The sequence below is a fragment of the Lupinus angustifolius genome, chromosome LG04 (genome assembly GCF_001865875.1).
Source record: "Lupinus angustifolius cultivar Tanjil chromosome LG04, LupAngTanjil_v1.0, whole genome shotgun sequence".
Taxonomy (NCBI): domain Eukaryota; kingdom Viridiplantae; phylum Streptophyta; class Magnoliopsida; order Fabales; family Fabaceae; genus Lupinus; species Lupinus angustifolius.
The window spans coordinates 9,562,587-9,588,999 of NC_032012.1; the positions used below are offsets into that span (position 1 = coordinate 9,562,587).

Sequence of the window (26,413 nt, forward strand, 5' to 3'; positions counted from 1 at the left end):
CTTTCTATTAGGATGGTAATAATTTGAAATGGAGATATTTTTATGGCTATAAATAATACTAGAGAAGATATTTATATTGCAACTATAACACAAACATTGTCCTTTATGAGTGTAAGTGACATTGACATCATTGTTCTCGTGTGGGTTTGAAGCAATTTATTAGAAGTAGGAACAAAACAAAAAGCCCTTTCGGTCTTTATGCATTAAATGACATATATTACAAAATAATATTTTGTTTATTATGATTGATTTAATGTATATTATATTTATGTAGGTAAAAGAATTTAAAATGAGATATATCATTACTTATAAGATTACTTCTTCAATAATCTTCATGAGAATTTCTCATGGCTTCTAACTAATATATTCCTTTAATTGATTAAAATAGGTACATAATAAAGTTCCTGAAATTATCTAACCACTTGCCAAATGCCTTACCAACCATCAATTTTGCCACAAGTAAAATTCTCATAATTTTATGAGACCATCTTGATAAATTCTCACTTACCATTAATTAATTTTAGAAAAAACTATCAAATTAATTATTTTGGATTTTAAGTTTATACTTTAATTATTTTTTATTATTTCAATCTTATTTAATAGTTTGTTTGCACAATTATCAATTTTCAATAAAAAATTTCTTTTGTTGTAATTAAGTTCATATGAAAATATTTTTAAATATGTCTATGAATTTTATTTTAGACTATACCTTTAAAAAATAGATTTATTAAGGTACAAAACTAACAAATATTACATTTATAAAACCAATTGAGAAAGCACAAAAAAACTTAAAAAAAATAACCTTTTTAAACTAAAAAGTGACTAATATATAAATAGAAAATATTAAAGGATAAATCTAATAATTTTGCTTGATTTTATTTGCTTTTAAAAAGGAGAAAGTAAGAACATCTCCAATACATTCATGTATTTTTTATTGAAATAATAATATTATTCACTATTTACGTGAGATTCTTAATTTTTATGAATACTCATATAACTAATTAAAAATAATTAAAAAGAAAAATAGTAAAAGTACAAAATAATTTTTTTATATTACTTAAAAGACAAAAAAATTATGTGACATATGATTTTTATTCCCATACATGTCATCAAGTGGGCCCTCACCATGTAGAAACATTAAACCCATGACATTCACCACAAATTCACTTCAAACTCAAACCCAAATCCAGATACCACCCCTTCCCCATCCGACGACTCGCATAGAGCCACGTGGTAATCACTCCAAATCTCCACCGTCCGTGTCAGATCCCACGGGCAGTCCCCAGGACAGCAGAGAAAACGAAATCAGCCATTGGATGAAGGATTAAGAACAAATCAACGGTCAAGGTAGCTTCCCGAAGTAGCCACGGGCAGATCTCAACGCCTTTAAGAAGCGGCCATAGCACTCTTTGGTTCATCGCTCAGATTTGGGAAACCCAAAATTCCAAACCTCATATCACACGCTCTTTCTCAATCACAAAGCCTTGCCTCGGTGGCGCGTGACCATTCGTGAGGTTTCAATCTAGCGCGTGGGTGTTTTAATTTGCTTGCGGTTTTCAACCCAGCTTATTCTTGTTTGTTTCGACCGGCATTGGGGAATTAATGCCGGAGATACGCCGGAGTCTAACCGGACGGCGGTGATTTCGTGGTTACATGGCTTCCGCTGTCTTAGTCAACCGGAACGAACCTAATTGGCCGCAGCATAGAGGCGGTGGAGCTGCATTCATGGGGAAATTACCTAAATCGAACCCTAACCCTAACCCTAAATTCGCAAAGAAAACCCAATCGGACGATGGTTCTTCCATCAATCGAAGACCGAATGGTGCGAGTCATGCCCCGCAATATGTCACCTTCAACGTTGCGTCTTGCACAAAGAATGAGATCAAAGAAATCAAGAATAGCCTCGTCTCTGAGCTCGAAAGGATTCGAAGATTCCAAAGTCGAATTGAATCCGGTGAACTTCAATCGAGGCAGAGCTTCAATAAGAAACCGGGGAGCAAGAAGGTTTCTGGAACAAAACGTCCGTTACCGTTAAATTCGCCCGTTAAGGATTTGAAACGGAACAATTCAGAAATTGGGAACTTGTTGAAGGGTTGTGCGCAGGTTTTGCAGAAGCTGATGAAGCACAAGCATAGTTGGATCTTCAATGTTCCCGTTGACGTTGCTGGTATGGGTCTTCACGATTACTATGATATAATTAAGAAGCCCATGGATCTAGGAACTGTGAAATCCAATTTGGCAAAGAATGTTTATTCGATGCCGTCGGATTTTGCTGATGATGTGAGATTAACTTTCAACAATGCTTTGACATACAACCCTAAGGGACATGATGTGTATGCCATGGCGGAACAGCTTCTTGTGAGGTTTGAGGAGCTCTATCGGCCAACGCATGAGAAATTCGAATATTGCTTGAGACAAGATATTGACTTTGATGAGGAATTGCCGGCTAGTTCATGGAATCACGTTGAGCCAGAGAGGGAGAGGGTAAAGAAGGGAAATTTGACTCATTCAAATTCTATGTTGCCGCAAACTAAATTGCGACAAGAACCACCATTACCGTTACCAGCAGCTCCAAACCCTCGAATAGTTCAGTCACCGAGCCCTCGAATAGTTCAGTCTCCGAGCCCTCGAATAGTTCAGTCTCCGAGCCCTCGAATAGTTCAGTCTCCGAGCCCTCCAATAGTTCAGTCTCTGTGCCCTCCAGTAGTTCAGTCTCCGAGCCCTCAAATAGTTCAGTCTCCAAGCCCTCCAATAGTTCAGTCTCCAAGCCCTCCAATAGTTCAGTCTCCAGTGCACACACCATCACCAATGCGAGCCCCTCTGGTGAAGCCAGTGAAGCAACCAAAGCCAAAGGCGAAGGACCCGAATAAGAGGGAAATGAATCTTGAGGAGAAACATAAATTGGGCTTAGGGTTGCAGAGTTTGCCTCCAGAGAAAATGGAACAGGTGGTGCAGATCATAAGGAAGAGGAATGGGCATTTAGAGCAGGATGGGGATGAGATAGAGCTAGATATTGAGGCTGTTGATACTGAAACCCTATGGGAACTTGATCGATTGGTAACTAATTACAAGAAGATGGTGAGCAAGATCAAGAGGCAAGCACTAATGGTCAATGTTAGCAATAATAATGTGGCAGCTTCAAACAAACACATTGGGGTAATTTAAATCTCTCCTAGCTCAAATTCTATATGTTTAACTAATGGGTAGCATAGGAGGAAAGATGGATTTTTTCCCTCTTTTATGAGTAGCAATTTAGCATAGAATATAGGGAAGAGTTCAACTTTTCTCTGTTTAATTATGGTTTATGGTATGATTGTTACATTCTAAGGGATTTTGTTTTGCTTGATTATACAGGAATTACCTGCTAGTGAGAAGGTTGATACTTTGCCTGTTGAGGCAAAGAAGGCGAAGAAAGTGGAAGCTTATGCAGGTGATGAGGATGTTGACATTGGGGATGAGATACCAATGAGTATGTTCCCGCCTGTTGAGATTGAGAAAGATAAAGATGTTGTGGGAGGAGGCCATGCAAGTAGTAGTTCTAGTAGCTCAAGCAGTTCAAGTAGTGATTCGTCTTCATCAAGTGGTATTAACCTCTTTCTAAGTATTATGCTTTGGTTTCTTGTTGGAGATAAAACTAATGATGAAAAACTGAAGTTTTATAATCATTTTTTGCAGATTCAGAATCAGGGAGTTCATCAGGGAGTGGTTCTGAAGCAGATAATGGGCACTTGTAGTAGCTGTGCAAAGCATTGCTTTTGTGGTAGTAATTGTCAAACAAGACGAACGTGGGTAGGCCTCATAAGCTCCCCATTATGGGTGTCTTCAATAATTGGTAAGGTTTGTCATATCCATTATTCATGTGGAATTTATTTTGCTACTACGAGTTAATTTTTCTGCAAGGCTAAATTTGTGATTGGTTTTTTATTTTCAGGGGCTGTGAACATGGTTTTTTTCGGTTCAGTTTGGGAGTGGATTAACAGATTGGATTGTTGTGTTGTGAGATAGGGTGTAAAAATGTTTCTGGAAACTGAAGACTTGGGTCTATAAACAAATTTGTAGGACATAAATTAGAATGAAATCTTAGGATAGATTTGTTTAGATATTAGGAATAGAGGCAGGGAATTGGTGTTTTTTTAGTTTACCTTGTACACATTACCACCACAGTAGTAAATAGATGGATTATCCTTTGTTGAGAAGTCCTTTTTGTGGATCTTCGTTGAACTTGTTGGGATCTCTAATCAATTAAAAGACCAACTTTTTCATTTCGTATGTGTCAAAGACTACCTTGACCTCGTAATAGGAAGGAACATGTGCTAAAACAACAATGATATGAAAATGGTTTATTGACTAATGCAGTTTCAAACTCCTGTAACATCTCTCAATGATTTGATTTGATACATAGTATAATGAAAAAGAGGTCCACTAAAATATAATACTAATATTAATGCTTTCAGAACTGCGCAATTCCAGGAATCTGACAAGAATAGTGTCCCACGGTTATTAGAAATCTGTGGCCTGGGAGTGATAAAGCAAAAAAGTGTCAATTAAGGAACCTTGCACTAGTCACACAACACAGTAGACAAAACCAAGCTATTACAATTACATTGAGGAAACCACCAATTTGTCGAAAGAAGATTGCATTGAGGAAACCACACAATTACAATAATATTTTCTGGGTTTGATGACTTCCTGTCAAGTTCAGCTGGAAATGATGAGCATACACTCTAACCTTCATTGGGTCATGACTTGATGCTTGGTACAATGTTTATTTGTGAAATTATACTATTGTGTATTTCTCTTATAAATATTTTTTTATAGTTGAGAGATTTACTTAATTGAAAAGGATACGATTCCAACTTGGTGACCAATGTCTTAGTTGTATTTTTTATGTTCAATCCTAATTCATAGAAATATTAGAAAAGTTTTATACATAAATAAATCAGATCACAAACTAGGAATGGCATCAGATTCAAACCAATAACTGAACTTTGCAAATATCCAATCAGTTTAATTTGAGTGCAAAACAACATGCAAAAATTTCAGTAACGTTATTAAACAGCATGGTTCGGCACTCCAAAAGCACTACAAATTTAAGTGCCTCGTGGTTCCCACAGTAGATACAAAATTAAGTAACCTTATATTATACTTCTCTACTAAATAAATAAAAAGATGATCGGTTTTTTACTTTTGTCTAAAGATAAATCAACAAAAAGAGCAGTGGCTAAAACCCACTAGATATCTCTCACTTCTTCACCTCCTCGTATTCTGCCTCCGGAGCCTGAGGCCCACCATCTGAGGAACCACCACCAGTAGAACCACCACCTGACATGTGCTGCCCGATCTTGGACACAGCTTTGTTTGCAGCATCAAGCTTGGCCTTAATCTCATCAACATTGTCCTCTGACATGGCCTTTCTCAAATCTGAAACTGCATTCTCAATCTCTTTGGCCACTTCACTTGGAATCTTATCTCTGTATTCACCCAAACTCTTCTCAATGCTGTAGATGGTAGTATCAGCACTGTTTCTGATGTCAATAAGAGCCTTTCTCTCTTGGTCTTTCTGTGCATGCAACTCTGCTTCTTTGACCATCTTCTCAATCTCATCATCCGAGAGTCCACCAGATGAACGGATTGTGATTTGTTGTTCTTTATTGGTGGCCTTGTCTTTGGCAGAGACAGTGACAATTCCGTTGGCATCAATGTCGAATGTGACCTCAATCTGAGGCAAGCCTCTGGGGGCAGGAGGAATGCCAACTAGATCAAACTCTCCAAGCACTTTGTTGTCCGAAGCCATTTCTCGCTCCCCTTGCAGCACCTTGATACCTACCTGTGTTTGATTGTCGGCTGCAGTCGAAAACACCTGACAAAATGATGTCACAAGTCAGGAAAAGACAAGATCACAATGCACAAACATACATATTACTAAATTGAACAGGCTCTACTAAATACTAATAGGCACTAAATGGAGTAGCTCATCACAGCCAAGGCTTGGGGCAAGCGATGTGGGACATACCTCCCAACCACTCCACAGAAAATGCCTGCCAAAAAAGGCACCGACTCCAACTCCAATACCATGTTAGATTTCGCCTTAAAAGCAATTGGTATTAAATGGAATAACCCAGCAAGTATCTAAACCATGACCCAGACTTTGAGGCAAATAACGTAGGACTTACCACTTGTCCATGTGCAAAGAAGTGGATGAGATATTATGTGAAAGCTTTCAATTAACCATAAAGTTGTATGGTTTTCAATGTTACATTTACTTTTGAAAGACTAAACACCCTCCATCAAGAGATAAGCAAATAGAAACACTTGTCTTAAAGCAAATATTAGTGGATTTAAGGAATTACCTGACCCTTTTTGGTAGGGATAGTAGTGTTACGGTTGATCAACCTGGTAAAGATACCACCCAAAGTCTCAATACCCAGTGAGAGTGGGGTTACATCAAGAAGTAGTAGCTCTTTAACATCTCCACGTAAGATACCACCCTGTATTGCTGCTCCCATGGCAACTGCCTCATCGGGATTCACACCCTTGCTAGGAGACTTTCCAAAAATCTCCATAACCACCTCTTGGACTTTAGGCACACGGGTCATCCCTCCAACAAGAAGAACCTCATCGACATCCTTGATGGATATGTTAGCATCCTTCAAGCAGCTCTTACATGGTGCCTTAGTCCTTTCAATCAAATGATTCACTAAAGCCTCGAATTTAGATCTAGTCAATGTAATGTTCAGATGCTTAGCACCAGATGCATCAGCAGTGATGAAAGGCAGATTTATCTCGGTTTGAGATGTTGATGACAGTTCGATCTTTGCTTTCTCGGCTGCTTCACGAAGCCTCTGCAAGGCAAGCTTGTCCTTTGAAAGGTCAATACTCTCAGTTCTCCTGAATTCGTTGACTAAAAAGTCCAATAAGGCATTGTCAAAGTCCTCTCCTCCCAAGAAAGTGTCACCATTTGTTGCTTTCACCTTGAAATCAAAATATTGCAGTATAAGTTTCCCATATTACTCTTTCTGAGAAGTTATAAGAAAGGAAAACATAGAAAAATAAGTTAATATACCTCAAAAACACCATTAGAAATTTCTAAGATGGAGACATCAAATGTTCCACCACCAAGATCAAAAACTGCAATAAGACCCTCCTTATTGTTCACCCCATATGAAAGTGCCGCAGCAGTGGGCTCATTGATAATTCTCTGCACGTCAAGACCTGCAATTCTACCGGCATCTTTGGTTGCCTGCCTCTGAGCATCATTGAAGTATGCTGGTACAGTAATTACAGCCTTAGAAACTGTCTTTCCAAGGTAAGATTCAGCAGTTTCCTTCATCTTGGTGAGAACAAAAGCACCAATTTGGCTAGGGGAATATGTTTGTCCATTAGCCTCAACCCATGCATCTCCATTTGGGGCCTTGACAATCTTGTAAGGAACCATTTTCATTTCCTTTTGTGTTTGAGGATCCTCAAAGCGCCTACCAATCATTCGCTTGGTACCGAACACGGTGTTTGTTGGGTTGGTCACAGCCTGACGTTTGGCCGGTGTACCCACAAGCAGCTCCCCTTTCTGGTTGAAAGCAACCACTGATGGTGTTGTTCGGGCACCTTCAGAATTCTCAATAACTTTCGGATTCTGAAAAGGAATTTAGTTGAGTCAGTGCAAAGACCAACTATTGAAAAAAGGAAATAAATGAAGTCTGAGTTAAGACCAACTATTGCAAAATAGAAACACAGAAAGGGTGACAATGTCTTACCTTTCCTTCCATAACAGCAACACATGAGTTAGTAGTACCCAAATCAATACCTATGACATCATTTCCAGTAGGCCTTGAACTGTAATGAAATTAAAAGTTACAATGAGTTTATTTGATCGAATATTGAGAGATACCACGACTTCATGCGTCTAACAAACAAAACAAGTAACAACCAAATGCATCACCTGAATGGCCGAGACAGACTCGACCACTTGTTAGCTACATATGATGGCTTGGTGCTTCCCGTCAACTGCACAACCATGAAAAAGTATCAGAAAAAACTTGTTTCAGAATAATAGTCACCGCACTATACAAATCAACCAATCACAACAAAATGGACAAAACCATGATATCAACAATTGTTCATATACCTCACTAAACCCCCAATTGCAGTGTAAAAAGGATTAGAATGGGTCCATTAAAATAAATATAAAGGGTTTGGGTGCATAATTCACAAACAAAATCAGCTGGTACAGAGTAATCACAAACAACCTAGCATAATTTCGAATCAGTAAACCATAATATTTAGAAATAAATTTCTAGCACACCTTGCAAAAAATAATCACTGGAAAATCTGAAAAAAACTAGAAACTTAAAACTTCTAAAAAAGTGAACAAAAAACAGCAAATAGAAATGGATTTAAAACCTACAAGGATCAAATCGAACAACCTAGGCAGTTAATAGCAACAACCACCACAAGTAACAAAGAGACGAAAATAGAAAGAAAAAAAGTTAAGCGAAATTACCGAACGATAGACGGAGAAGGAGGCAGAAGGAAGATCACGGCGGCGGAGAGAGCGGAGTACGGCGGCAGCAGCAGCCATAGGTATGGAAGAGATAAGAGAGAAGTGGTGTAAAAGTGATGAAGGTTTTAGGGTTTTGGGTTTTGTTTATATTTTAAAAGGGAAGAGAAAGAGAAGAAGAAGATTATTCTAGTTACACAGAAGAGGTGAATGAAGGAAAGTTCTAGATTTAGATTATCACATGGCTTCATGGGTATGTATGTGCCACATAGCCTACCACTACTCATCATTTTTTTTGTACGAAAAGACTTTTGTGAAGACGACAACTACTAGATTTTGAATGATATATTAATATTTTAATTTTAATTAAATTTTGAATGATAGCATCAAAAATTATGAAATGTATTTCTCTTCAAAAATGATAGATTACATGTTCTTCTATTTTTGTATAATGTTTTTTTCATTTTTAACTAACATACTCACCTATCATTATTATTTTGTGCATTTTGTTGTGCTTGAATACTCTTATGTGAAAAGTCTTGCTTCACAAATTGGATTTTTGAAAAGAATGAATGAGGTGAAAAGTAGACAAGTATAATTTATTTCATTATTAGGTATTCTATTTTAGGTAATCAAGAATTTATTATTTTGAAGAATTCTTATATAACTTAATGGTCTAATTAAACTCAATATCAGTGTATGACTTACTAACTTTGTTCACTTATTTCTTATGGTTTGCTAGGGATTGCAAATCTCATTTGTGTTTCTTCTTTTCTACTTAAAAATCTCACTTTTTTTAGTTAAAAAAGGTGAACATAGACTTTAAATAACCATGAACAAACTCCACAAGTTCAATGCTCATGATAAATGACATAAATATAATCAATTGAAAACTATGCAGTTTCTTCTATCTTATATAGCACCAAAATTAAAACAGAATATAAAAGGATGTAAACTGTACAAATGTCCCCAAAATTGTTTTAATAAAAAGTATGGACCCACACCCAATGAAAAGCTTTAAAACAATGAAAGAATAAGATGGTCTTGATCAAAATCTCCATTTTAATCTACCACCAGAGAATTTGTGCATTCATGAATGTTCCTTTTGGGGTAAAAGGTTACTGTTAAATTGACAAATAATTGTGAGTTTATTATGGATCTTTGTTTTGCCTGAAAATTGCAATCCAGATGATGAAATTGCTTGTGTAAGTGAGACACTGCTGAAACCAGAAAGTAGTGAAAATGTGACTTGAATGTTGATCCATAGATACCATTTTTTAGCATTAAATGTGATTGTAGCCACCTCTCTCCTGATCTACTATTCTTGAAGTTCTTCTGAGTAGAGATTTCCTGTTCAGTGACCAGCTTCTTCTCAGAGCTCTCTTGTTTTGCCAAGCAGCAGTTATACGTGTATAAAGGACAGGAAAAATGAAGCAGAGTAGTATGAGAAGTAGCATTGCAACACAGAGTAACATGACATTACGAAAACCGTCCTTTAACTCGGGGACATTCTGCCCTGTCCATGGAACTCCTCCAACATTCATGCCAAAAACTGCATTCATAGTCCAAAAATCAAGATCATACAATATTGCTTGAGAACATGGTTTTAAATTGTGGTTGCAGTGATATATGCATTATGGTCATCACAACAATCTAGATTGCGGGCTCATTGCAGTGTGAAATCTTTAGTGATTGAAAATACATTTTTTAATCTTATGTGGCACGGGTGTGGTCCAATGCGGTCGCATCAATCTGATTTTAAACCGCACCAAAACTTTGGGGTGATGCTACGACATTGACCACACCTGCAATATTGTGTCGTCCGCAGTGTGAAGCCATGCTTATGAGGGTGGATAATGAAAATTCATAAACAATCAGATTGCTAACCTCCTGTTATGATGGATAAAGGGAGGAATATTATGGAAAGGAATGAAAGATAGTAGAGTTTCCTGTTTATTTGCTCTGACTGCCAGCTATCCAGACCTGCCTGAATTGCTGTGACTCGATTTACGATAAACCCTACGTTCTCCTTCAACCTCCTTAACCTTCCAATTAGTTCTTCAAGGGAGTTGATGTCTTCATTGGCAAACCATCTTTTTGAGGAACATTTTTCTTTGACTCGGAGATAAACTTGCTCTCCATGGGCAATCACCTGAATACAAATGAGGCAATGCAAGATCAAAAGGAAGTTTAGTGATTCCACACAGTGTAATTTGATAACTATGAGAGCAAATATGGAGGGTCTTTTAACATAAAATTAGATGAAAGCATAAAAATGAGTGAAGTAGAACCTGCAGTAGACGCTGCAAATTAATGTGCAGTTTGGGGAATCTTCTGTCATCTAGCATTTCTTTCTTTAGAGCATAACCGCCTACGATCAACCAAAACAGTTCTTTCTTATTCAATTCCATGAAACAATTATAGATATGGCACATCAAGGAACTAGTATTGGAAGCAACATGCACAAAAACAAGTTGGAAACATATATTTCAGTCTATATGCAAAAGGAGTTCCGATTAACAATTTGCTTGATTAGATTAATAACCATATTGAAACCAGTGCAACAATAAACAAGCCAACAATGAAAAGACTTAGCAATGCATTCTATAACATCTTCATAGGAGAATACATCATTAAGATGTTGGATAGAAAAATAATTGATCTAATTAGCGGATAATCAAGGAAATAATCAGCAACAGCCTTTGGGTAGCTCTTTCAGTTGGGTCCCTTTCATCTACTCCCATGCTTACTGAAAACAAAAATATACAACAACAACAACCAAGCTTTATCCCACTAGATGGGGTCGGCTACATGGACCAATCGACGTCATAATACTCTATCATAAATCATGTTCATCAAAACTAACAAATAAAGATTTAGGATTATATTCAGTACCTTAATCAACAATTTTTTTTTGAACGGGTAAGTTAATCATACAAATTTCAACAACGACCGAGCCTTAATTATACAAATTAATTATCAGAAATTTAAGATATCATCTCTAGACAAGTCCAACAATTCTACATCTACACTCATTCCAATGTCCCTTTCAAGTCAATTAATAGAAACATAGAAACTACGGCATACATGCAGCAATTAAGAACAGAATGGATTTGTAAGCCATGAAGAGTACTAAAATGACAGAATGGATATATCCTGAGAGCCATTTAATTACCAATAGTACAAGCAAGCAAACTATGGTTGTTGTGGATGTCATTGATAGAGAATGGGACTAGGGGATCGAGGAATCTATATAACAGAAATTACCTTTATCTAAGTCAAGCTCCGCCGAGTCCAACTCCATCTCAAGCTTTGTCACAATATCTTGAAGCTGATCTACATGTGTGTCAATTATATGAACAACGAGATTTGAGACAGACCTCGGAACAGGATTATCAGCTTCCTCAGAGTGATTCATAGTCAATAAGAATTCAAGAACATGCTCCTTGATCACAATACCACTTCCTTCCTGCTGCTGACCTCTAGACTGAGGGGATCTTTCAACACTAGGAATCTCATAAAGTAGAGATTCACCAACTCGTGAGAAACCTAACCGAGGAACACGCCCCAAAGACACAGTGATAACTGAATTCTCTGTAACTCTAGCAGCAATTCTAAAAGTGAAGTCACTGGAGGGAGGTCCAGGAGAATTAACCCGGAAAACAAGCGCCCCGTCAACATGTGCACAAAAGGGTCCATTGCTGACAAGTGATAGAATGTCTTGGAGTTTCAAAGGCGGGCAAAGAACACCAATCAAATCCTGTGCAGATTGTGACAAGTTCTGATTTCCTTTTGGAAGTTCCACATGGTACCAAGAAAACTCATTCACTCCTCGACCTTCTGCTGCATCCCGATCCTGATTTTCTTTTTGATAAAGGTCTGCTAGATCCCAATCCTTATGATAAAAGTTCCCCTTGCCATCAAATACATAGACTCTCTTCTTCACCAATTCGACAGGATGGAAAGGATAGATTTGGTGTTCCATGACCCTGAGAGGCTCCTCTACACAAGTTTCAGTTTCCATCTCCTCAGCTCCCCCATTCACCATTACTCTATGCTTAGCCAGTTCCATAATTTTTGCCAGGTTCCCCCAAATTATGCTTCCAACTAAGGAGGAAAAAACAAGTTGATTTAGGAACTCCAATTTCATATACAAAAAATTGGTCCAAGGGATAGACTCATAGAGGCCTTACAAGGGGAGAGGAGAGGGGACAAGGGGGTGGGGTCGGCTACAAATATCGAACGATGCTATAATATTTGGTCATAAATTATGTTCATTGACAAATAATTGATCTCTAAACATTTCCTAATTGTTTCACCTATGGGTTCTCTTGGCCTCCTTTTGCTTTTGGAAATAGCACTAACCTTCATTTGATATACTCTCCTTACTAGGACTTCTAGCAGTCTCCTCCCCACATGCTCGTATCACCTAAGGGCACGATTCTACCAACTTTTCTACAATCGGAGCTAACCCAATTTTCTCCTTAATGAATTTACTCTTACTCATGTATTAGCTAGTATATCCATTCATAATTTAGTCTTACATAACATTGCGAGTCATATAATTATGGTAAAATTTTCTATTAAGCTTGAGTAACACATTTCTATCACATATGATACACAACGCATTCTACCATTTCATCCACTCGCTAGAATCTTATTATTTACCTGACATAGTTTACGACTGATCCAATATACTTAAATCTAGTAATTTGAGATATGATATGATCTTCAATCTTTATATCTACAGAATGGTTTGTCCACCTCTTTATGCTTGTTGTTACATGCAGTCAGTCTTAAGCCCGAATAAAAGGTGAATATTATGTAAGACAAATGGCATGTGAACCTAAAACATCTCTAATTTATATGATATGGATGTAGGACTAAGTTCAAAACTAGCATATAATTATTTCCAATCAGAAAACCATAGTGAACAAACCACAACAGATAGATTCACTAGCAATCATTAAAAACACATCAATTTATATTAAACTTATTCAAATACCATACAGTAATATTTATTTGCAAGAGAAAAATAAAGTAAAGTAAGAAGAAATATTGAGTTTGATGAAAGTGGTTAAAGAGATTGATTAATTGTTTGAAGTGGATTAATGATTACCTTTGATGTTGTTGTTGAATGGAGAAATCAATGAAAGCTTCAAACTGAAACAACAGATATAGCCTCCACCTCCGATTAATAAAAACAATTAACACTGTTAAGCCTAATTTACATAATCATTAATATTTATGCCAATTGCATTTAATTCACACTATTATTTATTATTAATATGGTTCCTTAAATTATATTAATTATAAAAAAATTATGGCACGTGTCACTGATTGGGCAACCAATTTTTAAGGTTTTTATAGAAGTAAAAGTTAAAATTTGAGAGAATAAAATATGATGATTTTTTGATTATTTGGTAAGGTAGAAAACAGAAAGAAATTGAAGATATAAGAATATAATTATTATTATTAATACATTCAAATTTATCTGAATCTTTTTCTAATTTTTTGAAGAATACCAATATTTATGAGTATGTTTAACGTAAAATACAAATTCTTTAAATGAGTTAGTAATGCGAAAATCTTAGATAATTATCAAAACGATTAAGTATATGGGGGATTTTCTCTTGCCAACACTTTTTGTGATAATATTTTTTGCTTTACCGTATGTATCCCCGTACTATAGATAATCATATCTAAGTTGCTAATATCTATGAGTATATGAGGCCAACTCTTCCAACAGTTATTTTTTTGTCCACAAGACTCGAATTTCAAGATCTTACTTAAAGGAAATTAAACATGTACCACTTGAACTAACGCCGCATTGGTTTTTTTGGTGATAATATGAGAGTATATTAATTGTGTTGGAACATTAATTTATTATAAATTGGAGACTTAAGCTCATCTAAGAAGATATCTCTATCATTTTGCATAATTTTTATGGCCTTCAAGGTTCTTCTGAAGAAATATAGTTGAAAATTAAAATGATTTTGACGAGGTTTTATTTATGGAGTTAAAGGCATTAATTAAGGCAAGACGAGGCTGCATCAACTTCTTTACTATTCTCATGGATGTCACCTTCAAATCCCATTAAACATTCTTCAATATTCTCTTAAGATCATTATTCAATCATAATTTTGATATATTCATATGACTACAAAATTAACATAATTAGTTATAATAATGAATATTTTTTATATAAAAATATTATTTCTGTTATCATTTACCCACTCATTTAAGATCTGGTACCGAATTGAACCACATTTATTTTGAAGTCATAAATATTTACCTAGTGAAATGTGAACTCTTTGACAAACATAGGATCTATAAGTGATAAGTATCAATTAGTAAGAATCATTGTGAGTCAAATGTCACATAATAACATATAAAAGATAATATGTTTTTTTTCTTTGTGAAATTACATTTTTATCATTAGAAACTTGAGGAAAAACAATCACTTGTTTCTTCATTAATTTGACAACAAAAAAGTCAACTATAGGATTGCGTCTAAACTCTAAATTCTATCTACTAACTGACCAAATCAGAGGTTACCCACTTTGACTTTTTTCAATTCTTTTAATGTTTCAGCTTTTAAATGACTTTGGTTCAGCTCTTGTTCTTTTCTGAAACACAAAACACACATAAACCAAACCACACCCCTTTCACTTACACAGGTCATTGGGGTTTATAAATTATACAAGTATTTCTCTACTTTTGTGTTTTGATCTATGCTCTTCAAATATTGTTTTTTTATGATCCTGCACTTTTCTTAGTTTTGTGAGTTTGTATGTTAATTGCTCACTTTTTGTATGTTAATGACTCGAGAACTTGCTTAAGGGGAATCAAACATGTACTACTTAACCAACGCCCGTTGGTATGACCTTGAATATAAGGCACACTATGTAGTACCAATTGCAATTAAATTTCTCTTACTTATTAGAAATTAATGCATGATCTCCTTATAGTGTTAGTTTCATGGAAACTAATCTGTCAAGTAATTGTGTTATGATGCAGTAGAAAATAATGAGTTCTGAAGTTGTTACTGAAGAATGCATAGGATGGGCTGCAAGAGATTCAACAGGAGTTTTATCACCTTACAAATTCAGTCGCAGGTATTTATCTATATCTCATTTGATTTTGTACAATTCAGTAACCTTTTCTATTGATTTACAATTTTATTTTATTTATCCATTAGTGTATCTTGTTTTTTTATTTCTTGTGAATATGGTAATGATGATTTGTCAGGGCGGTCGGCGACGACGATGTTTATATTAAGATTACACATTGTGGTGTTTGTTATGCTGATGTAATTTGGACAAGGAATTATCACCATGACTCAAAGTATCCTGTTGTGCCAGGGTATGTGTGAGTTTTTTTGCCGTATCGATTATAATTTTATTTACTTAAATGCTAAGCTATCTTTGGTGTTATACACTTCAGACATGAGATTGCTGGGATTGTGACGAAGGTTGGTTCGAACGTCGATCGTTTCGATGTTGGTGACCATGTTGGAGTGGGGACTTACGTGAACTCATGCAGGGATTGTGAGTATTGTAATGACAGAGCAGAAGTTAATTGTGTCAAGGGTTCTGTTTTTACTTTCAATGGTGTTGATGTTGATGGTACAATTACAAAAGGAGGATACTCCAGTTACATAGTAGTTCATGAAAGGTAAAAACATACTAGACAAATAAATGCTTAATCATTGTTTTAAATGTGCTTATTTGATTTTGTGCTAAGGTTGTAGAGAAAGTTCATATCATATTTGGTGTTGCATATGCAGATATTGCTTTGTGATACCTAAAAATTATCCATTGGCCTCAGCAGCTCCTTTGCTTTGCGCTGGAATTACGGTTTATTCTCCCATGATACGGCACAAGATGAACCAACCTGGTAAATCTCTAGGAGTGATTGGTCTCGGTGGCCTCGGTCACATGGCAGTGAAATTTGGAAAGGCATTTGGATTGAATGTAACAATTTTGAGTTCAAGCATATCCAAGAAGGAAGAGGCCCTGAGTCTGCTTGGTGCAGACAAATTTGTACTATCATCTGATCAAGAGCAGATGAAAGTAAGTACTTGAATTTCAAACCATTAAGGCAATATTGATGTTGATGATCCTACTTTTGTTCTTTGTGACAATCCAAAACGCCTCCTAAAATTTGCTTAAAGTCTGATTTAGTACTTGAATTTCAAAAAGCCTGTAAAAAGGATCTTCGATTCTGATTCGATTGCAAAATAGTTCTCTGTTGTCTAAAATGTTAAACGTTGTCTAAATCACACATTACGCAAAGTACAGGGATATTTTTAAACTGCAAAGGACTATTTTGCACCTGAACTAGAATTCGATATCATGCAAAATTCAAGAGTTTTCCTTCTTTTTCGGTCAAAATTGATCGCGATTCCTATACAGGCATCAGCTAAGTCATTGGACTTCATAATAGACACAGCATCTGGTGATCACCCTTTTGATCCTTACATGTCATTGTTGAAGACATATGGTGTTTTTGTCCTTGTCGGTTTCCCAAGTGTAATCAAATTCAGCCCCGCAAACCTTAATATAGGTAAGTAAGTTCCTTTAGTTGGAATGATCAGTTTTCATTCATGTAATTCTTTTAGTAGTTTGAAACAGTTTAACTAAATATGCATAATATGTTTGACAGGGATGAAAACCTTTTCTGGAAGTGTTACTGGTGGTACAAAAGATATACAAGAGATGATTGACTTTTGTGCTGCAAAAGAGATTTTCCCAAATATAGAAGTGATTCCAATTGAGTATGCCAATGAAGCTATTGAGAGGGTGGTAAATAAGGATGTGAAATATAGGTTTGTGATAGATATTGAAAACTCCCTCAGAACATAACTACATACATAAGAAGTTGATGTTGGGTTTGTCTTAAATAAGGACTATGCATCTACTCAAAAACTATATGAATGGTTTGTTATTAGAAAAGTTGAATAAATGGACAAAACTAGTTGTTAATGAACATGTTCAGATTATCTCATAAGTGTAATTTCTGATATTATCCTTACAATGTTCTATACATGTATGGTATTCAGTGTTCATATGTGCACTCTTATTTTGGGCTTCTATATATGCTATTGTTTCTATTTTTAAGAGTTGGATCAGAGCAATTGAGATATAAATAATCATGTTTAATAAATACTTTGTTAGAATTGTTACCGTTCTAGTATCTCTAACCTAAGCATTCACTTTTTGGTTTTTAAATCTAACACCAATTATAGTCATTGAAGAGTGTGAAAAAGGAAAGGGAAGATGAAATAAAAAGATTCATATATGAAAATTAATTATTGCTTTAAAAGCTTATAATATGAATGATAATGATTAATAAAATTTCATGTATAACGGCTAATCTGATACTCTCACAACAGAACAAAAACATCATTTTCTGATTTTCCTGCAACACTGATATAATGAAATGAAACTAAAAAAATAATATAACAACTTGTTGCTGCTACACTTTCACTATTCCTAATCACATGACACCTAACCCTTAATTTCAATCCTTCATTATCAAAATCTAATCTTTTTTTTCACTTGTATTGGGTACTATTTTGGGTGGTTGAGTTTTTTTAAATCCTTTGAAGTTAAGATTGAGTGTAGTGTCAAAATTGAACTAGCCCCAGATGCAGAATCTGGGTCATTTTTGTTTATGGTTTGTTTTTGGATTATACAAAAAGTTTCTTCATTTCTCTCTCACTTTCATGGATTTTGCTTCCACCTTCAAGTTCCTCACCCATCCCACCGAGGTTGGTTGTGGCTTTGTCCTCCTTGGTGGTTACTCCCCTATACTTGGCCTTCTATTCATCTTCCTTTTCTCTTATAAGATTCTTCGTTCTCGTTCGAGTGCCCATGATTTGTTAGAGTTCCGTTTCGGTTTGGAAGGTTCAAAGTTTGAAACTTTGGGGAATGAGACTTTGAAATCCATTTATGGGGTGAAGAAAAAGGGTTTGGATGAGGGAATGGAAGAGAAAGAGAAAGATGAGAACATTGAAGATGAGGTGTTGGATGTAATGATGCTGAGGAAATTGGTGAAAATTGAGAGACAGAGGTACCATGCTGCATGTGCTGAGATTGAAAAGGAGAGGGTGGCGGCCTCTTCTGCGGCGGCGGAGACAATGGCTATGATTTTGAGGCTGCAAAGTGAGAAAAGTTCGATCGGGATTCAGGCGAATCAATTCCGGAGAATGGCGGAGCAGAAGCAGGACTATGATCAAGAAGTGATTGAAGAGTTGAGGTGGGTTATTATGCAGCATGAATCTCATAAGAGCTTGTTGGAAGATCAGTTGGGGATTTATACGGAGAAACTGAGTGAATATATGAGTGATGATGAAATAGACCAACTTGAAGGAGTTGATGCATGTAGAGGCTTTTTGAATTTCTCTGTTGAATGTGATACTATAGATGCTTCTTTAGAAACTGATTTACAGACCTTGTAAGTTCTGAAATGCTGCTTCTTGCTAAATGGAAATCTACATTTTACATAATTTTTCTTCAACTTGTTTTTGGTTTCCAAATGTAAATTTTACCTATCTACTTATTTAATTAATAATGTTGAATGACTATACAAGATATATATATATGTTATAATGTTGATATTTACTAGTGTAATTGTGTGAATCAATTTCTTCTAGCCCTTTGCAGACTGGTATATATGTGATAGATATTTGCTAGTGTTACTTTGATGAATGAATTGCATTGGAACAGAACATTGCAAGCATATATGCTTGTAAAGATGATACAAGAGTAAGGTGACTAGTAAGAGTCACATAAAAATGGGTTCAGATCACATTTGAAGGTAATGATTGGTACTAATGATTGAGGTAACAATCTAACTGTAATTGCTCACATTTGAAGAATGAATTCAGATCACATGTCCTGCCCATAATTCAGCACATTTGGTGCACATATACCTGAACAGATCAGGAATTGTTGTTTGCAAAAATTAAAGGCAAAGATGCAACAACACTTTTGGACTCATGAGAGAAATCCCTAACAGAAGTATTATTATAAATAAGAAAATGAGCTGTCCTCAAAGTATTATTAACAATTTCCCACTCCTACCTCATAGTTAATCACAGCTATATCTATAGGAATACCTGGTCAAAGACCAAAAAATTTTGAGATGGCTCATCTCACATACATCAATTAACTCAAAAGTGCACATTGTTTTTGTTAGTAGTATGAAAAAATTAAAGGAAGTTTCATCAGCATATATGTGAAGATGGCCACAAGAAACCAACTCCATAAATACTAGTACAGAATAATGTAAAGGCTCAATTATACAAAAATCTAGAATGGCAATAATGTGAAGAACTAGATGAGGGCTCGAACGCCTTGCTGTTGCATCTCTTTTAGTCTCCACATTAGGTAAATAGCATCTTCTCCACGTTCTTCATGGTCCATTTGTTGTAAAGCCCAGGCGTAGTAAACAGTTTGGATTGTATCCTGCTCAAAGAAATCATAGTTAAGCAAGGTTGCATTTACTTCATTAAAATGGTTTTTACATACATTTCACGGATTATTTCGTACATAAATTACTATAGTTTTTTTGTATTAACCCATAAAATAGTATATTAGCAACACTAGTCACTATGAAAAATAAGGGAATCATTATTCATCAGAATCTTAAGATCCTTCTACACTTCAGACTTTACACTCTATTGCTAAAACTCTGCAGACTCTGCCATGTGATGCAAGGGTAGTGGATAAGTAAATGGGAATAGTTCCACAAGCACATGGAAGAGCCTTAACAAGAGTCTGGAATCCAAAAGGTAGGTTTAAAGCCTTTGTATAAAACTCCGGAGAACATTGTTGTTAAGACTAGTCTTAAGACTCTCTTTAAGACTTGCAATAATGTTGCCCTAAGTGTGCTTCTGAGATGATGACACAAACAGCATGATTCAATTAAAACTATGAAGAAAAAGCCAAAGCCCTAAGCACAATAGCAGACAGCAGATTCATGATGGCCAAAAGAGGGGAGAGAGGTAATTGTTTAAGCTACTCAATATGCATCTCAACATTTTTTCTCACAACAAGCCATTTTATATGTAGTGAAATATGAAACCAAGCATTTCCATAATGTGTACAATGAAATACACAAGTAGGAACAACCTAACAACAGATGAATCACCCAATATAAAATTGAGTGGACTAGAACTACAAGATTATTAAAAGAGAAAAGCTAAAAATTGCAGTGTGATATAATTGAAAGCATGAGTACACATATATCTAGTCATGACATTACACAAGTAATAAGCACCTATTGTCTCAATTGGGATGTCATAAATATATCAAGTTTAACAGGTTCTCATTTTGTTATTGAAGATAACAGCATTTCCATAATGTAGATATTATTATATAAACACTTCAACAGTAAAAAACACATCATTTACCTTGCCTCCTTCTGTAACGGATCCACTACTATCACGTACACAATGGATTTGCTGTGTTTGAAACTGTGAAAATTTATTAAACAAAACCATTAGGATAATGCTTACTTCCTACTATATAAGAATAAATCTCATACATTAGCTATGAATTCTGGAAGTAACATGTTACATACCATTACAATAATTACCGGAGATGCTCCCATCATCTTGGTCTCTTTTAGTTCCACCTCGGATATATGCAAAATCTGCTTGAAAGAGTTAAATATTAAAAATAAAACTACACACCCTCATAGGGACAAGTACCTTAATCAAGCCTTGGCCTTAGAAACTATTGTGCATGGATCCACATAAACTCTAAATTGCATAATTAAAATCATATGATTTTGTAAAGATGTGAATTCAAAATCTAAGTTCACAAAAGGAGGTAGGACACTTAACTTGGATGAAATCTAAATAATCACCAAGAACAAAGAATTGTGTCATTTCTTAGTATTATAATCTGAACTCAACTTCAGACCATATTTCATTTGCATGGCTAATAATGAATTTCCAAGAGATAAAGGAGGACTGGCAAGAGATAAAATACACTGGTAAAACAAGATGGGCCATATAATTTTTACACTAAACTACAAGATACTTGGACCATCCTGCTTTTCATTGAGATTATACAAGATCAATAATAAGGTCATCAAAGGAGGTGGCAGGGAAAGTGTAGAAAACATTTGTGTCATACTCCCAGTTTGTTTTGAGCTACAGTTATTAGTTACTCGTCTAATATCTTCTGCACATGGAAGCCACTTAACTATATATTTATCTAGTTGACCAGGATACAATGTTGGTTGAATCAAAGACCAACAACCAAGCCTTAGTCCCACTAGGTGGGATGGTTGAATCAAAGACATTAAGTGTATTTCTTTATAGGATTTTTCTTCAATTAACCTTTACAAATCTACTGCAAAAAGTCAAGATAAATTGAAAGCCTAACACTTTAACATACTCAATACGTAATATAGTACCATTAACCTCGTTAAAAAGAACTGTAAACAGTGAGATGATAAATATTTAAGAATTTTGCAACCTAACCTTGTTATCAAAGAAGATACCATGACTTTGGAATGCACTGCGCTCTGCTTTAAATCGCTCAATCAGCTCAGGGCTACAGTACTTTTTTAGTGTTTCAAAATCTCCCTGTACAATAATATGTAATTAAAAATTGTGAGAAAATGAAGAAAACTGAAAGAAGGAGAGAGAAGGGAACCGTAACTGAAAGAGAGAGAGAGAGAGAACTAAATTGCAACTAACTCTCTTGGTTAGTTATTATTATTTCTGAAAAACTTACTTAATGAGTGCTTACTCAATCCTATTTATAGGAGAAGAGTGGCACTTTAAGGCTAACTGTTTTGTACAATGAGAAGCCTTCTGACTATTCCTAATAAAAATTGATTCAGAAATCATAAATAAACCTGTTTGGACTACAAACAGATTTAGAAAAAAAAACATAGACTTAGTGCTTTATCCCTTGCTATCAGGTTTTGCATTTAACAATTGACACAGGTAAACAATCTTTACAAATCATCATTAAACAACTTATTCCCCTTCACTAGCTAACAATTGTTTTTTTCTTTTCAAAATGCTTACGAACAAAAATTGTTCCGATGTTGAAGGTTTACGCCACCAAGTGAGCAACTCCATAATCAACCTTTAAAAAATATATACATATATAGCCTCCTAATTAACTATCTATGTACTAGATCTTAAACTCCAATTCCTGTGTTTGTTTATCCGACCTTATGCCCAACACTCCAGACTATCAACTTCATCTGGTTGCCCCACTATTCTTTTGGAGGTAGAGATTAAGTACATGGCTTGAAACAAAGAATATTCATTTCAGATACCAATGGTGAAGATGTTGAAGCTTTGTTTTAAGAAAGATAACAAGCTAAGTGAAAATGATACATAGATTTACTTAAGTTTTGTCCATAGATTTATATCATGTTAAAAAAGGAACCACAATTAAATGCACATAAAAGAGTGCACATTTCATACGTTCCTGCTCAAGCTTAGCACTAACCTTGATGTAGGCATTAAGAACTGGTTTTACTGCCTCTTGCACTTCCGCGACAAATTCTGGTAATGAAAATTCACTGGCTCATGCAATCAAAATAGAAGAAAAAAGATATTGTCAATTAAAACACCACCACCATCACAAACAAAAATAATAGCCAATAGCCACAATGACACGCTACATGCTTCCCCTGAGTTTTACTCAAATGACACCTCCATTTTTTGCACCTACACAAACTTCCCATAGGGGAGAGAGGTATTGTGTCGTTTGAGCACAACTCAGGGGCGGGAGCATGTGAGTGTAATTTGCCCTAATAATAATAAGACTGTGATAAAACACAAGGTACAAGAGCGTACGGATCCCGTTGGCGTATTTCCTTGTATGAAATTGCAGCATCTGTCTCTTGAAACATACTGTCATTGATACTGTATAAGGAATGTTGTAAATTAGCACTTAAATTTTGCATAATACATTACTACTATTTAGATTTTAGCCTATAACCAGAAGAAGAATATTGCACCATGCAATGCTACTCACAATGACCAGTGACTCAAATCAATAATTCTAAGAACAAGGAGTGTGAAGAGAAACTAAAAAGCATACTCCTGTATTTTGTGAATAACGGGGTTGTCACTGGTCTCGTATCTTTCCCGCAAGTCTTCTACTATCTGTTGATTTCATTACACATGTAAAATATCAACAGTATAACAAATGAGTTGGAAGTTAAATGTGGGATATATGTTTTCTATCAGCATTATCTTACAGTATGATAACATTTAAGAATGCAAATAAGGCAAACCGTAAAATAAAGTGACAAATAAAAGAGGGGAAAATAGTTTGGGAGAAGTAAGAATCTCTGGAGTAGAACATACCTCCTGGCCCTTTGCCTTCACTGGTTCACTATACTTACCAATTCGCTTGGATGCAGGATGGCCTCTCACCTAAAAGAAAATGTAGAGAAGATATCATGATGGAGATATTTTTAAAACAATCCAATAACAAAAGAACTATAACTATGTTACCTTCTCCTTGATCTCATCAAACTTCTTACTCCACCAAGATTGTTTGGAGGGCACAATAACAAGTTCTGTTCTTGTACTTGTTTCACCATTTGATGTGAAAGGAACACGCTTTCTCCTAGTTGGATTACTACTTAACTCCTCTTTTACTATGTCATAACCTCTCTTGGCTACATCGACTAACTTCGCATCCTTTAGTTTTTGGAAGGCAGCAGAAACATGTGGTGATGAAATGGTTGACTTAAATTTGCCAAATAATGAGTCTGAAGCATTATTAGACCCAGATTGTTGGTTTTGCTCTTCCTCGGGTGATGTATGGCTTCCTTGATTTTCACCAGCACCCTGTTTTGTTGAAGAACCAGTTGATCCCGAAGAATCATCCTTTCCAATCCCAAAAGTTTCTTTAACCTAATTAACACGTGAGTAAAATCAATACGTCATTGATTGCCAATCAAATTTACTAGCGGATTTGTAAATGATGAACAGACCTCCTCAGTGGCAGATGAAATCTTCTCTTTTACGTTGTTAGAAACCTGCAAAAAGTATAATTGCTAGTCAGATTCCTGGAAACATGTCAGACTATTCAGAATAAATAAGACTCCAAAATGCATAAAAAACTTCTACTGAACAAACGAGGAATGGGTAACATGAACATAAAAAGCAATCCTGGGTATACAGCTCTTTACTTAACCCGAAATGCACGATAAATATGCATATATATCAGTACAACATTGCATAATGATTTTCTTCATAGATACATGTCATCCAATGGCTTTGCACAATAGTTGTATGTGCATGAGTTGTTTATGTAGCATATTGTGGACAACACACAAGTGCATCATAAGTTATATTTTTTCTTTCAGATAACTAAGGCATCATTTGGCAGACAAGTCAAAACAGGATGGAACAGAACATATGGGTTGTATTATATATTTCGTGTACTTTATAAATGGAAGAACACATGACAAGAGATTATAAAGTGAGACATTTGGATGGAACCAAAGAGAACAGAACATCTTTTCCAATTTGTTTATTCCGTATGCCAAATGCCACATATTTTTTATCACTGACCAAAAGCAGAAGTCAAAGATGAGCAGTGACTGATTATACCTTTTTCGCAGCAGCTTCAGCTTCACTCGCCTGTTTGGACAGCAGCTCTTCAGCTTTCAGTCTTGTTCTGCATTAAGCATTTCAGCATTCAGGCCCTCCATTGATGAATGAGCAAATAACAAGTTTAATGGTACACAATAGGCAGCACAATGCAATACTTACCTTTGTAACTTTTCTTTCAGCTCGTCAGTTTTTTCCCTAAACTGTTTCACAGACTTGTCGAATTCTGGGTTTCTGCAACATATACACACATACACTAACACTCATGAGCAGTGTATAAGTGTCTTGATTAAGAAATATGATATAACAAAAAACACTCGAACAATACTTCGTAAATATAACTACAAGAAACATTCAAAATATAATTAGACATGTACTATTTATAACTCCAGTAGCTACTCCAATCATTCAGAATGAATAATCAAGACATGGTCGGGGATGGACCCATGTGTAGCAAAGTAGGGACATTTCAATTTTTCTTGTACTATACTATATATACTATATCAGTATAGGTGCTTCATAGATTATATGAGAATAGAACATACATACCTATCAGCTTCACCTTTAATTTTCTTAGAGAACTCATTAAAGACACTGTATCTACGAATACCACCCCAATAATAATAATATTCTGGTGAATTCAAACGCAATCTCGATATCTGCCATGGCAACAACAACAATAATAAGAATGAGAATTTATTGGGTAAATAAAATAACAATATGAAAAAGAGAAGAAGAAATAGGAGAACCTGATGAGAAGGAGTGAATGGAAGTAGAAGAGATTTAGGGTTGGAGAGTAACAAATCACGAACAAGCTTTGTACTTGTCATTGCAACGGAATGAATGAAATAAAAGGAAATAGTTGGTTGTTGGTATTTTATTGATACAAGAGTTGGAGTAACTTCAATTCTGAATGTTGTGAAGAAAAGGTTATTATGTGTTGTTCTTCTTCTTCTGTGTTATTTCAATGGAAGAAGCAAATAACATGTTGATGAAGTAATTTGTTGTATTGTGAAGTAAAAGGCTGAGGTTGTTTTTGTTTGTGTTTTGCGGGTTTAGGTTTTCATTTAATTAACCAGCCCAAGCCCATAAATTCACTCTAAATATAAATATAATAATATTAATAATGTTATTCGACAAAAGTAGACAAGGATTAATTAAAATTGAATAGATGGATGGACGATAGGTTAAAAATAATTTAGCTCTTCTTCATCTTAGATCACAATGAAAATTGAATTCTGGATACATGTCCAAACTCATCCCAAATTTAATAAAAAAACTCATGATGATTATTCGAGTTCAGATTT

At 35.4% G+C, this 26,413-nt stretch overlaps 6 protein-coding genes across 9 annotated transcripts; 3 read left to right on the forward strand and 3 right to left on the reverse strand.

Annotated features, from left to right (window-relative positions):
- LOC109345654 (transcription factor GTE2-like) lies at positions 1,409-4,265 on the forward strand. 2 transcript variants are annotated; one of them, XM_019584784.1, is made up of 4 exons: positions 1,409-3,156; positions 3,355-3,583; positions 3,676-3,770; positions 3,881-4,265. In XM_019584784.1, exons 1-3 carry the CDS (start codon positions 1,654-1,656, stop codon positions 3,732-3,734), a joined length of 1,791 nt encoding a protein of 596 aa, XP_019440329.1. In that variant the 5' UTR covers positions 1,409-1,653; the 3' UTR covers positions 3,735-3,770; positions 3,881-4,265. The 2 variants fall into 2 exon arrangements, 1 of the variants encoding a protein (XP_019440329.1); XR_002107433.1 differs by having other exon boundaries at positions 1,410-3,156; positions 3,676-3,832; positions 3,932-4,265.
- Positions 5,152-8,706, reverse strand: LOC109345653 (heat shock 70 kDa protein, mitochondrial-like). Of its 2 annotated transcripts, XM_019584783.1 has the most exons (7): positions 8,498-8,706; positions 7,937-8,001; positions 7,752-7,830; positions 7,064-7,630; positions 6,351-6,971; positions 5,323-5,860; positions 5,152-5,292 (listed from the first exon to the last, which is right to left on the reverse strand). In XM_019584783.1, exons 1-7 carry the CDS (start codon positions 8,573-8,575, stop codon positions 5,243-5,245), a joined length of 1,998 nt encoding a protein of 665 aa, XP_019440328.1. In that variant the 5' UTR covers positions 8,576-8,706; the 3' UTR covers positions 5,152-5,242. The 2 variants fall into 2 exon arrangements, with proteins under 2 accessions (XP_019440328.1, XP_019440327.1); XM_019584782.1 differs by having other exon boundaries at positions 5,152-5,860.
- LOC109345655 (zinc transport protein ZntB-like) lies at positions 9,368-13,692 on the reverse strand. The gene is made up of 5 exons (XM_019584785.1): positions 13,614-13,692; positions 11,762-12,601; positions 10,786-10,865; positions 10,382-10,646; positions 9,368-10,046 (listed from the first exon to the last, which is right to left on the reverse strand). Exons 2-5 carry the CDS (start codon positions 12,564-12,566, stop codon positions 9,778-9,780), a joined length of 1,419 nt encoding a protein of 472 aa, XP_019440330.1. The 5' UTR covers positions 12,567-12,601; positions 13,614-13,692; the 3' UTR covers positions 9,368-9,777.
- Positions 15,156-17,465, forward strand: LOC109345656 (probable cinnamyl alcohol dehydrogenase 1). Of its 2 annotated transcripts, none has more exons than XM_019584786.1 (7): positions 15,156-15,175; positions 15,510-15,612; positions 15,746-15,859; positions 15,941-16,171; positions 16,284-16,569; positions 16,912-17,062; positions 17,162-17,465. In XM_019584786.1, exons 2-7 carry the CDS (start codon positions 15,524-15,526, stop codon positions 17,359-17,361), a joined length of 1,071 nt encoding a protein of 356 aa, XP_019440331.1. In that variant the 5' UTR covers positions 15,156-15,175; positions 15,510-15,523; the 3' UTR covers positions 17,362-17,465. The 2 variants fall into 2 exon arrangements, with proteins under 2 accessions (XP_019440331.1, XP_019440332.1); XM_019584787.1 differs by having other exon boundaries at positions 15,160-15,174; positions 15,506-15,612.
- On the forward strand, positions 17,943-19,122 carry LOC109345661 (probable myosin-binding protein 5). Its single transcript, XM_019584795.1, has one exon. The coding sequence runs from the start codon at positions 18,147-18,149 to the stop codon at positions 18,957-18,959; it is 813 nt and encodes a 270-aa protein (XP_019440340.1). The 5' UTR covers positions 17,943-18,146; the 3' UTR covers positions 18,960-19,122.
- Positions 19,508-26,120, reverse strand: LOC109345660 (mitochondrial import inner membrane translocase subunit TIM44-2). The gene is made up of 14 exons (XM_019584794.1): positions 25,856-26,120; positions 25,656-25,765; positions 25,269-25,340; positions 25,107-25,173; positions 24,485-24,529; positions 24,000-24,404; positions 23,850-23,918; positions 23,581-23,645; positions 23,334-23,402; positions 22,984-23,056; positions 21,996-22,100; positions 21,086-21,157; positions 20,916-20,978; positions 19,508-19,968 (listed from the first exon to the last, which is right to left on the reverse strand). Exons 1-14 carry the CDS (start codon positions 25,934-25,936, stop codon positions 19,837-19,839), a joined length of 1,428 nt encoding a protein of 475 aa, XP_019440339.1. The 5' UTR covers positions 25,937-26,120; the 3' UTR covers positions 19,508-19,836.

Bases quoted from the DNA above. Each gene is read 5' to 3' on its own strand.
- LOC109345654 (XM_019584784.1), top strand. From the start codon at position 1,654: ATGGCTTCCGCTGTCTTAGTCAACCGGAACGAACCTAATTGGCCGCAG. The intron at 3,157-3,354 runs GTAATTTAAATC...TTGATTATACAG, and splicing joins CTTCAAACAAACACATTGGG to GAATTACCTGCTAGTGAGAA. The intron at 3,584-3,675 runs GTATTAACCTCT...CATTTTTTGCAG, and splicing joins TGATTCGTCTTCATCAAGTG to ATTCAGAATCAGGGAGTTCA.
- LOC109345653 (XM_019584782.1), bottom strand. From the start codon at position 8,575: ATGGCTGCTGCTGCCGCCGTACTCCGCTCTCTCCGCCGCCGTGATCTT. The intron at 8,002-8,497 runs GTAATTTCGCTT...ATGGTTGTGCAG, and splicing joins CCTTCTCCGTCTATCGTTCG to TTGACGGGAAGCACCAAGCC. The intron at 7,631-7,751 runs GTAAGACATTGT...ATTCCTTTTCAG, and splicing joins TTGCTGTTATGGAAGGAAAG to AATCCGAAAGTTATTGAGAA.
- LOC109345655 (XM_019584785.1), bottom strand. From the start codon at position 12,566: ATGGAACTGGCTAAGCATAGAGTAATGGTGAATGGGGGAGCTGAGGAG. The intron at 10,866-11,761 runs GTAATTTCTGTT...GGTTGATCGTAG, and splicing joins GGAGCTTGACTTAGATAAAG to GCGGTTATGCTCTAAAGAAA. The intron at 10,047-10,381 runs GTTAGCAATCTG...CTATGAATGCAG, and splicing joins TTTATCCATCATAACAGGAG to TTTTTGGCATGAATGTTGGA.
- LOC109345656 (XM_019584786.1), top strand. From the start codon at position 15,524: ATGAGTTCTGAAGTTGTTACTGAAGAATGCATAGGATGGGCTGCAAGA. The intron at 15,860-15,940 runs GTATGTGTGAGT...TATACACTTCAG, and splicing joins AAGTATCCTGTTGTGCCAGG to ACATGAGATTGCTGGGATTG. The intron at 17,063-17,161 runs GTAAGTAAGTTC...TATGTTTGACAG, and splicing joins CCCCGCAAACCTTAATATAG to GGATGAAAACCTTTTCTGGA.
- LOC109345661 (XM_019584795.1), top strand. From the start codon at position 18,147: ATGCAGAATCTGGGTCATTTTTGTTTATGGTTTGTTTTTGGATTATAC.
- LOC109345660 (XM_019584794.1), bottom strand. From the start codon at position 25,936: ATGACAAGTACAAAGCTTGTTCGTGATTTGTTACTCTCCAACCCTAAA. The intron at 24,530-25,106 runs GTATAATCAGTC...TACTTTTTGCAG, and splicing joins CTGAAGCTGCTGCGAAAAAG to GTTTCTAACAACGTAAAAGA. The intron at 21,158-21,995 runs GTTAGGTTGCAA...TCTTTCAAGCAG, and splicing joins GTATCTTCTTTGATAACAAG to ATTTTGCATATATCCGAGGT.